The 12,097-nt window shown below is 52.7% G+C and overlaps 1 protein-coding gene across 5 annotated transcripts in view; it reads left to right on the top strand.

Moving 5' to 3' along the window:
- Positions 1-12,097, top strand: part of ASAP1 (ArfGAP with SH3 domain, ankyrin repeat and PH domain 1) — a 269,830-nt gene that overhangs the window by 17,550 nt on the left and 240,183 nt on the right. The window contains exon 2 of one of the 5 annotated variants that reach the window (XM_036031427.1): positions 9,826-9,908. The exons of the other annotated variants lie outside the window; for them this stretch is intronic. Within the exon in view, the coding sequence (XP_035887320.1) occupies positions 9,853-9,908 (56 nt within the window). The 5' untranslated portion in view covers positions 9,826-9,852. The remainder of the gene's footprint in view (positions 1-9,825; positions 9,909-12,097) is intronic. 5 annotated transcript variants of the gene reach the window in all.

Here is a 12,097-nt window from a genome sequence, read left to right as displayed (position 1 = left end):
GGTGACACCGATGAGTCAGATACTGGCTCTTCCTTCTTCTCGGCCAGACTGTCCTCTCCCTCTTTCAAAGCCCTCTTCTTCCAGGAAGCTTTCCTTGGTTGAACCTGCCCTTTTGTAACCCATTCGGCAAATGCTGCTCTGGGCCTGCTGTACGTGCCATGTACTCTGCCCCAGTGCCATGGCCTTGGGGGTCAAGGTCAGAGAAATTCTGGCCCGTGTGACAACTAGATGAACCGTCAAGACATTATCCTGTGCGTGCTAAGCCAGTCACAAAACAGACAAAGTACTGTGTGATTCCACATACTCATACATGAGATACCCTGGGTAGTCAAATTCATACAAACAGAAAGTAGAATGGTGGTTGCCAGGGGCTGGGAGAGGGCGTTGCTAGGGGCAGAATTGTTGTTAAATGGATGTTGAGTTTTAGTTTTATATAATGAAAAAGCTCCGGAGATTGATCATACAATAATCTGAATGTACTTTACCGAACTGTACACTTATTAGAATGGTAAATTCTATGCCACGTGGTTTTTTTTACCATAATTAATTTTAAAAATACATATATGCGTAACCAGTCCTTTTAAGCAGACATACTCGAAGGACTGAGAATCCTCTGGTGAATAAGCCGGACCAGGGCCTCGCCGCACAGACCGTCCCCTGTAGGCAGAACCCACGACGTGCCAGGAACTGGACAGCAGTCCCACGCGGCTGCCGCTCCCTGTCCCGCTCCTGGGGACGAGGAAGTGGAAACCGAGATGTGAAACTGCTTGGCTGGGTCCCCGGGATGAAACCACCTCCGGGTGGGAGGGCTGGGGACCTGGAGCCGGAGGCCGGCCTGGCCTGGCGGGCCAGCGGGAGTGGGGCGCACAGACAGGGGGTGCAGGGTGCCCGGGAGCACCGTTTAGCGGGCCAGACATCGTGATGACAGAAGTGTCGGCGCTGTGCCCTGGGCATGGCGGGTGGGGGAGGGGCAGCACACGTTTGCCCGGGGACAGCTCTTCGTTAGGTTGTGACTTTGAACGTGCGGCTCTGTGCACTCCGAAGTCCCTCTTCCTGTCTTTTCTGTCTGGGGCTTCCCCATTCACCCCTCAGAGCCTCTGTATCGAGCCTCTGTATTGTGTCTGTGCTTTGTCCAAAGTCCATTTTTATGGGTTCCAGCAGCTACTGACTCACCTTTCTCCCTTACACTGGGGGGAGATGCTCGACTTGGATGGACACGTAACAGCATCTGCTGAATTGTTACAAGAACGAATGAATGAATCTGGATTGTAGAGTCGAATATTTATTTCGTAGTTGTAGGGTATAATGGGCATTCATTAGACCCTGCTACCTGTAGACGTGATGCGTGCAGAATTCCCTTCCTTTTCTTATCCGAAGTGCCAATATTGAATTCCAAGCCTGGGGTTTCGGAGCCGCAGACAGACGGAGGCTACGGGGCGAAGCCTCAGGCGGGGGCTGGGGTGCCTTGGTGGGTCCTTTGGGTGGGCTGAAGGGGGCTGTTTAGGGTCCTCCCTTTGCAGGGGCACAGCCTCTGAGGACCTCGCTGGGCTCTCACCCGATGGGATTTGAGCATTTCTGAGATACGCTGTCTTTCCTTGGCTTCTTTTTTCTCTCCAGTTTTAAAAAGCGATATTACCATTATCATTATTATTTTTTAAAAATTTTACCACCGTTCAAGTACAGTGTTTTTTTCTTCTTTAAATCTGATTGTTGTTCAAGCACAGTTTGATTCTGAGATGCCTATGGTCATAGCACGCATCTTTGACATCATCACGGCGTTGGAGGTGAGATCGGGAGCTCTGCCACGTTAAGTTTCATTGCTAGGAAGATGTGGTTTTTTTTCTCAGCAGCAGTAAAATGTGAAGATATGCCTGTCACTGAGTGGAAGGAGTCATGCGGCTGCAAACACGGCTGGGTGGCTGGGTGGGCGCGGCTGACCGGACCTACTCCAGGGGGGTGGGAGGGAGCTGGGGTGCTGAGGCTGGTCTCGCTGGCTTGTCACAGGTCTTTCTTTAGTCCCGGAGCCAGGGGAGAGATCCAGACAGCAGACACCTGTCTCCCGAGGCGGCCGCTGTTCTGAGAGGCCGATGGGATTCGGAGGAAAGAGGCGGCTCCTGGAATCCGACAAGTCTAGGTTCCACGCACTGGCTGGGGAAACTCGGGCAAGACGCTCATCCTGTGTAGCCTCAGTTTCCATTTCTGTGGAATGGGACCCTAGCAATACCTGTCTCCTAGGGCTGAGAGAAGGATGTCAGAAGTTATTGCCTATGTAGTGTCCGATAACAGACAGGAGACATGCAATATACGCCAGCTCTCGTGTCTTTCTCAGTTACTGTCTGCTCAGCCAGCACTATGTTCTCCTTTAAGGCTGGGTTCATAGTGACGGCGGTGCTTCTCACTGCTTGGGGCTGGGGGCAGAGTCGCTGCAATGGAAGGGGCCCCCGTGCTGCTGCTGCAAGGTGACTCCCAGGCCTCAGTTACAGCCTCCCTGGCTGTCTGTCCCTGGGGAAGTGGCCGGGGGCCAACAACACGATGACCGGCCACAGGAACCACGTCCAGGGTGCTCGCCTTGCTGAGTCAGGACCTGCTGACGTCCTTTCTAATTGTGGGTCGTCACGGTGGCGGCAGTTGGCCACCACGCCCTGCTCTGGGCCGACATCTCTCCCACCCCTGGCTGGGGGCCCTACTTGGGAATCGTAGTTTGTGGGCAGTGTTAGCCTGCCCCGGGGTGGCCAAGAGCAAGCTCTCAGGAGGAAAGTTTCCGGTGTGACTTCAGTAGCGTGTGCTTGGCCTTGAACGGACTTGTGAACATCAAGACAGTGTGTGTGTGGGTAGGGGGGCACCATCCTAGGCTGCTCCCATGCCTTTTTTCCAGAGGGGAAGACACAGGCCCAGAGAGGTGAACTTCATCGCCCGAGACCACACAGCAGTTACATGGGAGAGCCAGTGTGGGGAGGTACGTCTCCCTGCCCCAGAGTCTCTCCTCTTGTCATTGCTCAGGAAACTCCCCCGGCGCCGGGCTGCCCTCTCCCACGCAGGGAGCCCAGGGGAGCAGCCGCACAGATGGCTCTGTGCTCCGAGTGCTCACTGGGAGGAAACACACTGTAGTTTGTTTGAGAGGCCCTGGGTCGTACTGTTAGAACAGCTGGTAGCGCCACAAACCCTGGGCAGGTCTGGGGAGATTTCACGTGCCACACTTGCAGTCTTCCGGGGAACCCCGGAGGGATCGTGTGGTTCTGTGGATACGGCACAGCCTGAGCTGAGCCTGCTCCTGCCGGCTTGGGGAGCGGGTCGTGGTGCTGGTGAGGGAGCCTAGCGGGCCTCCCCGGGCCCGGCTCTCCCGGTTCCATGGCTGTTCTCTCCTTGGGTCACTCTGACGCTGTTTTTCCAGCGATCATTTAGTTTAAGGAGTTTAGCTAGCAGTCATAAAATTCTCAGGTGCAACCTTTAAGATGCTGAGGATTTACTAATTATCTCTGGTCTGTAGGTCCCTGCAGCACCCAGTACATTGCGTTTTTCTAATCACCTGCCAGGTTATTTGATTAAGGTCTGATTCTCTTAAATACAGGCTCTAAGCAGAGCCCATCTGGTTTGCTAACCATCATTCTATTCTTGATATTTAGCTTAGTAAATATTTTTTTTCAACCAACGAATGGATGAACGGATGCATTTCCCTAACAGAGCATCCTCATTACGGGATGTTCTGGCCAGTGGGCAGCAGCATGCATACGGCACTTACTGGGTGTTTATGAGGCAGGTCCCAGGACACTGTGCTCATCCTGTCTGTTGTTCCTGAACCTGTCCTCCTGCCCACGCTGGCCTGTCAGCAGAACCTGCTTGACTTCCCCTCCTCGCCGCCTGGCCCAGTGTGCGTCCAGTCGGGGAACAGGATGTGTTAAGTCACATGGTCACAGTCATTGCGATTCATCATCCAACAAAGCAGTGGCCCCACTGTTTGTTTGTTTCTTTTTTTTTAAGACTTTATTTATTTTTATTTTTAGAGAGAGCGGAAGGGGAGGAGAAAGAGAGGAAGAGATACATCAGTGTGTGGTTGTCTCTTGCGTGCCCCCAAGCTGGGCACCTGGCCCACAACCCAGGCATGTGTCCGGACTGGGAATCAAACTAGTGACTCTCTGGTTCATAGGCTGGCACTCAATCCACTGAGCCACACCAGCCGGGGCTGGTGCTTCTAATCATGGGTCCTTCCCAGTGACCCCCTTTGGAGAGGAGAGACCCAGACCATCTTTGATTGTTGTTTTAACCAGTGAGGGAGGCAAGGGAACGGGGCCTTCCTTGGCTTGGCTGGGGTCTTGTCTGCTTCCTTCTACTCCAGACCCTGGCTGGGTCATCCTGGGCAGACAGAGGCAGGAGGAGCTGCCCATCCTGAACCCTTGCTGATAGGCAGCGGGCAGGTAGGGTCGGAAGACATAGGAGTCCAGAGTTACCTGGGCAAAGGCCACAGGTGCATAACTTGGGTTTCCTCGGAGCAGGTAGAGAGGCAGGACTTACTGCTTGTTCATGGCTATGGAAACTGAGAGCCCTAGTAATTGATATGAAATCTTGATAACCGACTCAGACATCTGTGGATTCACCATTCAATAATAGGCGCAGGAAAGGAGATTAGACGTACCTATTTGAAGCAATCAGAAAGTAATACAGAACGAGTTATATTCGATCATAACCCACACTGCCTTGTTTAGCGTAGTGAGTAAAGCCTTGAACCTCAATTTCAAGCCATTCCCAGTCTGAGTCCTGAATGTGCCATCACCAACTAGGCACGTGACTTGGGAAATGTTACATCACTTCGGGGAGGGAGCCTCAGTTTCCTTATCTGTAAGACGTGGACAATCGCAGCTGCTCGCTGGGTTATGGTGAGGACTGAACGAGGTAATGAACATGTCCAGAATGGGTCTAGTACATAGGAATTGCTCAGTAAGGGGTCACTATTGCTATTGTTGTTATTACTATTAGTAAGAGCTCAGAAATGGATAGCGTGCTGGACTGGGGATGTTGGAGGAAGCTTTTTATTTCCCCTGGAAGAAGGGGAATTGCAAGGGAGGGAGGCTAGACAAGTTAGGCTTTGGATAGATGAGAGGAATATCGGCATAAATACACGCTGGACTACCTTCTTTCGGTCCTTGATTTTCTGAGTAGCGCTTCTGCAGGACGGGGAAGAACCACACCAGTGAACAGGGAGACTGTTTGCAGTGATGTTGTAGGAAATAAGGACTTGTCCAGGCTGTAGCCAGCTGCAGATGACTCAAGAGTTCCTAACATCCTCTGGAAAAGGATGCGCGAACCCCAACATCCGCAAGTCCTGTCGAATAAGGACTCGACACCTATTTGGGGACTTGGCAGGAACGAAGGGTTTGTGCACCGAATGATTTACGTCTCTCATTTCTGCCTGGCACGCAGGGACCGCTGTCCCGACTGACATACCGTAAGTCACAGAATAGCATTTCAGCGGAAAAGCAGGCCTGTGGGTGGATGAGAAATGCAGGGCTTGCCGATAATGAATTCTGGCTCGCTCTAGCAGGCAGACACTTTAAATCTCTCATCGCTGGTGGCGGCAGGAAGTGAGAGGTTGTGGAGAAGAGCGCAGGGGTTGGTATCACGCGCCCACTGGTGTATTTATTGAGCACTTACTTACAGACTCTGGGCGTAAGTGATGGACCCCTGCCCATCACTCGAGCCCATCACTCGAGCCCACCCCGGAAGGCACGGAAGGGCTTTCAGAATCTCTGTCCGAGCCCTCGCCCTGGCCTTGCTCAGGCACTGGTGCATAAATGCCCCAGCTTTCTCACCCCCAGAGGGCACAACTAACTCTGAGGTGTGTTGTCCACTCTCAGAGGGCCCCAGGGAGGATTGTGCCTGAGGCTCCTAAGTGTTAACCTGCAAGACCTTGGACAAATTCTTTCACCTCTGAGTGCCAGCTTCCTGTGGGAGGGTTGTGCGGATTAAATGAGACAGTAATATCACCACCACCACTAGGACCATTCATTCCTCGAATCCTGGGAGGCAGGTGTGTTGGCTCAGTGCTTTCGCTATAGGGCGTTACTAATTCTCACAGGGGCTGGATGAGGGGAGTACTTTAATTACTACCCCCGTTTCAAAGATGAGGATGTTTCCTTGAGATTGGGAACGTTCTTTTGTTCTTGGCTCTTCTTCAGGCATCTAGAAGAATCCCTGGTAATGGATGGTACAAAACAAATATTTGCTTCATGGAAGATTGAATCCATGAAAGCAAAATGGAATTTTTTTTCCTAGATACTAGGAGTTCTCTGGTTCTAAGAAAATTATGTTACTTGAAATGCATCACTTATTTTACCCTTCCAGAGTCCCCAGAAAGGAAACAGCCTTAAAACCCTAACAGTATTTGTCTCTGGGTGTTGGGATAATGAGAACTTTCAGTTGCGTGCCTCACTGTTTTTCGTGATGGACCTGGATCACGTTCATAGCTGGAGAGAAATGATCTCTGTCTGAAGAAGCATCCATCCCGAAGCGTGAATGGGTGCCAAAGCAGTGCGGGCGCGACCCGGATGCAGACATAGAAGCTGACCTAACTGGAGCGGGCTCACAGGTGAAGGAGCGGGATGCGGCCCGACTCCACTGTCACACAGCTCGCACGGCTGCTTCACACACCACCTCTCCGGAGGTTCACGCCAGCCGAGTGACGCAGGCCAGGCTAAGATCAGCGGCCTCCTTTCACAAACCGAGGGACCCGAGCACCTGGGAGGCTCGCTGACGGGGACGAGGGTTTGCTCGGGTGGAGCCGGGTCGGGACTCGGGGCATCCGACTTGCAGCCCGCTGGCCTCTGCGCCCTGTCCTGGGAGCCTCTCATGAAGATGCATCAGAGGGAGTGGAACGCGGGCCGGGGTGGACCAGGGACTCATGTGATAGCCGTTTCTGAGTGTCTGCAAGATCCTTTTAGAGAGGAAAGCCTGGCTGGGATGTTCTGTGTTAGACAACCTGGGTGGGAGTCCCCCTTCTGCCCCACACCCGCACTGTCCTGGACACCTCACAGCGTGCCTGTGAGCCTTGATGCTCGTTGGTGGAGCTGGCCCGAAGCCCGCCTTGCAGGAACAGTGGGGGGCGTCACCCCTGTGCTGTCCGTGCACAAGGCTTCCCGTTTTCCCCAGCCTGTGTTGATACTCATTGGTGTCCATCAGTCAGTGTTCCCACGTGTGTTAGTCCGTGTCTACCAAGTAACGAAAACCTCAGAGCTGCAGTGGTTTGCTTCAGTGCGTATTTATGGTCGTGCTCATGGGTCTCTGGGTCCGTTGTGGTCTGGCTGGTCTAAGTGAGTCTTGGCTGGCTCAGGCTGGACTTTAGGATGTGTGCAGGTGTGTCACCATGTCGCTCATCAGTCTGGGGCCCAGGGGGAAAGGTGGCAGCTGACAGGACCTAGGGAGACTTAGCTCCTGTCATGGCCCATCATAGTAGTGCAATGAGGAGGGACCTGGGACCTGCACATTGTCACCTCCGTCCCCAGTCCATTGGCGAAACAAGTCAGTGGTCCAGTCCAGAATCCAGGGGCACAGGGAACTAACCACCATCCCCCGTCGTGGGAAGTGCCACAAAGTCCATGGCCAAGGGCAGGGGCGTGTGCCCAAATTCAGGTCAGGCGCGTGTGCCCAAATTCAGGTCAGGCGTGGAGAGTGAGGAGCGGTGGCCCAGCCTTTCTATAGACACGGACTCAGCTCGTGCACCCGGGCGAGGCGAGGAGAGCCCAAGCGAAGACGTTGAGCAGTGGCTGGGAGAGCACTGGGGATTCACGCCAGCAACAAGGCTTCACTTCCTATAGACGGGTGCTGGGTAAAGTTGCGGCCGGGAGGCCAACGTCACAGGAAGATCGTGGTGCAAGATGCGGAGGGAGACACGTGTTTCTGCTCCTGCCAGCACCACGCACGGTCTCGGTCACTCCAGCTTTGTGGTAGGTTTGGAGACGGGGAGATGTGAGCCCTCCAGCCACGTCCTTCCCTTTCCACGTCGTCTGGCCATCCCGAGTCCGTGGCATGTCCATAAGAACCTGGGGATGAGACTGTCGCTTCCCCATCTAATTCAAATGTGTGGTTGAAAGTTCAGACAGACTCGGTCAGTTGCCTTCAGCGTTTGAGTTGGAAGGAAACGTTTCGATCGTTTATTTGACAAGTATTGATTGCTATTACGGAGGGGACTGTGCGGTTGAAGGAAGAGTGAAGGAAGCACAAGAGTTCACTAAGCAAAGAGGGTGAGTGAGAGAGTGTCCCATGTCTCAGGCCCAGGGAACAGCATGGGCAAAGGACCTGGGGCACAAGGACTGGGCGGGTTCCGGGGTCTGAAAGCAGGTCACGTGTGTGCAGCCGTGAGCCCAGGGGAGCAAGAAGAGGCCGGGGAAGTGGGCAAGAGTCAGACCGTGTTCAGTGATCTGGGTTTTTATCCTAAAGCACTAAGAGGCCACCGGAAAATGTCGAGCTGGGGGTGGAGAGGCGGGGAGTGACACGGCCAGGTTTAAAGTTTTCATTCTGCCTGTCTGCCCATTACAAGGCGTGGACCTTATTTGGATCTGGATTTTTCAAAAAACAGTTGTTCATTTTTTTTAACATTTATGAGACTTAGAAATCCGAACATTGAATATTGGGTGAACTGAGGAATTCTCTTTTTAGGCATGACAATAGTATTGCAGTTCTGATTTTATAAAAGACCTTATCTTAGAGATACAGGCTGTACTATGTATGACTAAAACATAGTATGTCTGGAATTTGCTTTGAAATAATAATGTCAGGAGGGGAACGATCAGGGTGTGGGTGGAGTTGGATTAATTTTGAATTGATGGTAGTAGGGGCTGGGTGGTGGGTGTTTGGGGTGCATGATATTCTTTTCTGGTTTTGGTGTTTACAAAATTCTCCATAATAAAACATAAAAAAATAAAAAGATAATTCTAGCTGCCACGTGCGGGACCAGATGTCACAAGAAGAAATGGTGATGTGGGGGACCTGTTAGGAGGCGGTTGGGGCGGCCCAGGTGGGAATGGTGGAGGCTGGGTCCCCAGCTGTGTCTGTGGAGGCTGAGAGAGGGACAAGGGACACAGGACTTGGGGATGGATGGGATGCAGGAGTGACGGAGATGGTGGGTCAAGGGTGTCCCTCAGTTTTTGGCCCCAGGTGGAAGTGCCACTCTGAGCTAGGGGTCACTGGAGAAGGGCCACAGGGGTCCCTTAGTTCTTCTTGTTTTCACCACCCCTAGCTCCCCGTCCCTCCGCTCTGCAGACACAGACACTGTTCCCTTATGTAACACCCGGTATCCCAGACTTCCAGCGCTCCGTGCACTCAGCGATTAATTAAGCTTCGATATGCATGCATTAATTAAAATCCTCTCTCAGGTTCAGAGAGGCTGAAATATGTATCTTCATCTCCGTCTACCCCTTTCCTGGAGCCGGTCCCCTTTGCGGGGGACACCCCTGCCCTTCCATGCGCACACAGCTGCAGGTGTCTGTCTGTCCCAGCTGTCGGCACACTCTCCTTCCTCGTTCAGGAGCCTAGGTCTCTGGAAGTTGATGACTTGTGAATCGCTCTCCCGGGTACAGCTAGAAACTGAACATGAGGTGATTCCTGAGCCCTGGCACGATGCAGCGATGGCGATGTCAGCCCCCATGTGGGTTGCTGGCGTGGTGGCTTCCTGGCTGTGTCCCTTCCTCCATGTGCCTGGACAGCCACCCTGCGCTGTAAGAGCATTCCCGATCGGGGCGCTGGCCTCCAAATGAAATCACCTACTGATCTGAGACAGGATCTCCTGCCCAGTCCCACTGGATGACTCTTGTCACTTTCTTCCTGCCCCTCATCCAGGTAATTTTCTGGTGTGACAGCTGAGACATGAGATCTTCGGGCTGCAGGCTCCCCAGTTTTTCGAAAGATTCGCTATGGAATCGGTGAGTGGTCTTACCCATCATGTCCAGAGAGCCTGGCCTGGGAGCGTGGAGGGATTCTCGTGGGGGCGTTGCAATGTGCGGTTTGACCAAACCGGAGCACACGAGTGTGTGACCGAGCTCCCGTGCGTGTGCGTGCTCGTGGGGAACAGATTGCTAGGGGGCACCTATAGAGCTGCGGACCTCTCAAAGTGTTTCCTGTCCCCCGACCCGTTCCCTTCATGCGGAAGGAAAGGAGAGGGGTGCCGGACCGCAGCGAAGTCAGAAACAGCAGTAACACGGCCCTTGCCCACGGTCACGGGCGCCGTCCCGGCTGTGTGGCTTTTCAGAAACACTCCTTCCTCCCGTCCGCCCAGGAATCCCACCAGACATGAATTACTCCATCCACTTCCCAGATAAAGCCCTGGCCCAGCTGGATGTGAGCTCAGTGTTTCCAGGTCTCCTGCCTTGTCCCTCTACCCAGGGGTGCCCAGCCTTTTGGGGTCTCTGGGCCACATTGGAACAAGAGTCGTCTTGGGCCGCACATTAAATACACAAAAACTAACCCAAGGAAAACAATCTCATAGTGTTTTAAGTAAACTGATGATTTTGTGTTGGGCTTCACTCACGGCCGTCCTGGAGTGTATGCGGCCCGTGGGCCGTGGGTTGGACTCCCCTGCCCGTTGCCTCTTGGTAAAAGTACGATTCGCCCCGTGTTGCAGCTGGGAATGCTAGGAGCCTGATACAGGGGCTCCTGATGGAGCCTAAGGAGTCTGACCTCAGTGGGTGGAGGGTTGTGTTAGAGGATGACAAAAAATTACACTGGCCAGGAAGGGCCAAGGAAACGAGGCAGAGGAGATGCCTGGAGTCCAAGGGAATCTCGGGTCGCCAGGGTGCCTGGCCCAGGTTGACCTGCTGTGGCCGGCGTTTCCCAGATGTCAGTTTATCGGAGGAAAGAGGGTGGGGCCTGGAGGGGTGCTCGAATCCTGGCTCTGCCACCAGCGTTTTGTCTGACCTCAGGAAAGTCACTAACAGTCAGCTGTGTCTTCTGCTTTCTTGTCTGTGGAGCAGGGGAGAGTGTGATGTTTCATGTTTCGGGTTTTCTGTACGGATCAGGAAAAAATGGTGTACACTGTAGTGTCTTCTACAAAGCAGGCACACGGGGTATTATCATTGTCCCAAATTTTAGGTTGACAGCAATTTTCAAGGGTAATAAGACAAGCCAAAGTGCCCAGAATGGGTGGCAGAGGGGAGTGGCTGGAGGGAGGCAGGCCATCCTGAGGGGCTGGATAGGACCCAGGCACGAGGAGACAGAGGAGACACGAGGTGACGGGGCTGTTACCACTTCCCAGGATGACAAGGACTTTGCCTGCGTATTGTCAGAGTTTGACAATTATAGGATTACCTGCAGTCATGTTTTATGGGGTTTTGTTTTTTTACACTGAGAATCCAACACAGAGATGACATTAGTTTTGCAGGTGTCTTTTGGGGTGATATGGATTATAACTGCAATAACTCGGTGCATAATTTAGGATGAGGCTTTGCTGTGCATGATGTAAAATCTAGAAGAACATTGGTTTAATGAAGATAGAAGCGTATTTCTCTCTTACCTACAAGTTCAAACTCAGGCGGGACAGGCTGCCACAGCCGTGTAGGAGAGACCCAGGCTTTGCCCCTGGGCACGTAGGGACTAATGACCGTAAGGGACATGGGGTGGGCCCTGGCGGGTCTATGAATGTTCTGTTTCCTGGGCTGGGTGCTGGTTACACGGGTGTAAAAATTTCTTGAATGGAATACTTCTGACATAGACAATTTTATATATAGTAAGTTCTCATTTGACATCGTTTAGGTTCTCTGACTTTGAGCAAAATAAAGTAGAACAAAACCAGTGTTACCACAGGCTCATTGATATAAACAAGAGAGTTCAGTCCCAACAGCATCTCATTAATGTTATAATGAAGTGATGTTAACCGAGGACCTGCTGTATTCATATGTGGCTATATTGTATGGAAATATAATATGAATGCAGCAAAACCCCAGTCTCTTACCTCTGACATAAAGCCCAAACCCTCCCTTCCTCCCTCCCTTCCTTCCTTCCTTCCTTCCTTCCTTCCTTCCTTCCTTCCTTCCTCCCTCCCTCCCTCCCTCCTCTTTCTTTCTTTTCTTTCTTTCTCTCCTTTCTTTCTTCCTTTCTTCCTCCCTCCCTCCCTTCA

This window comes from Phyllostomus discolor, chromosome 7 (assembly GCF_004126475.2).
Source record: "Phyllostomus discolor isolate MPI-MPIP mPhyDis1 chromosome 7, mPhyDis1.pri.v3, whole genome shotgun sequence".
Lineage (NCBI taxonomy): Eukaryota > Metazoa > Chordata > Mammalia > Chiroptera > Phyllostomidae > Phyllostomus > Phyllostomus discolor.
The sequence above is the reverse complement of the archived record's forward strand: the minus strand, read 5'-3'. Positions and strand labels throughout refer to the sequence as shown.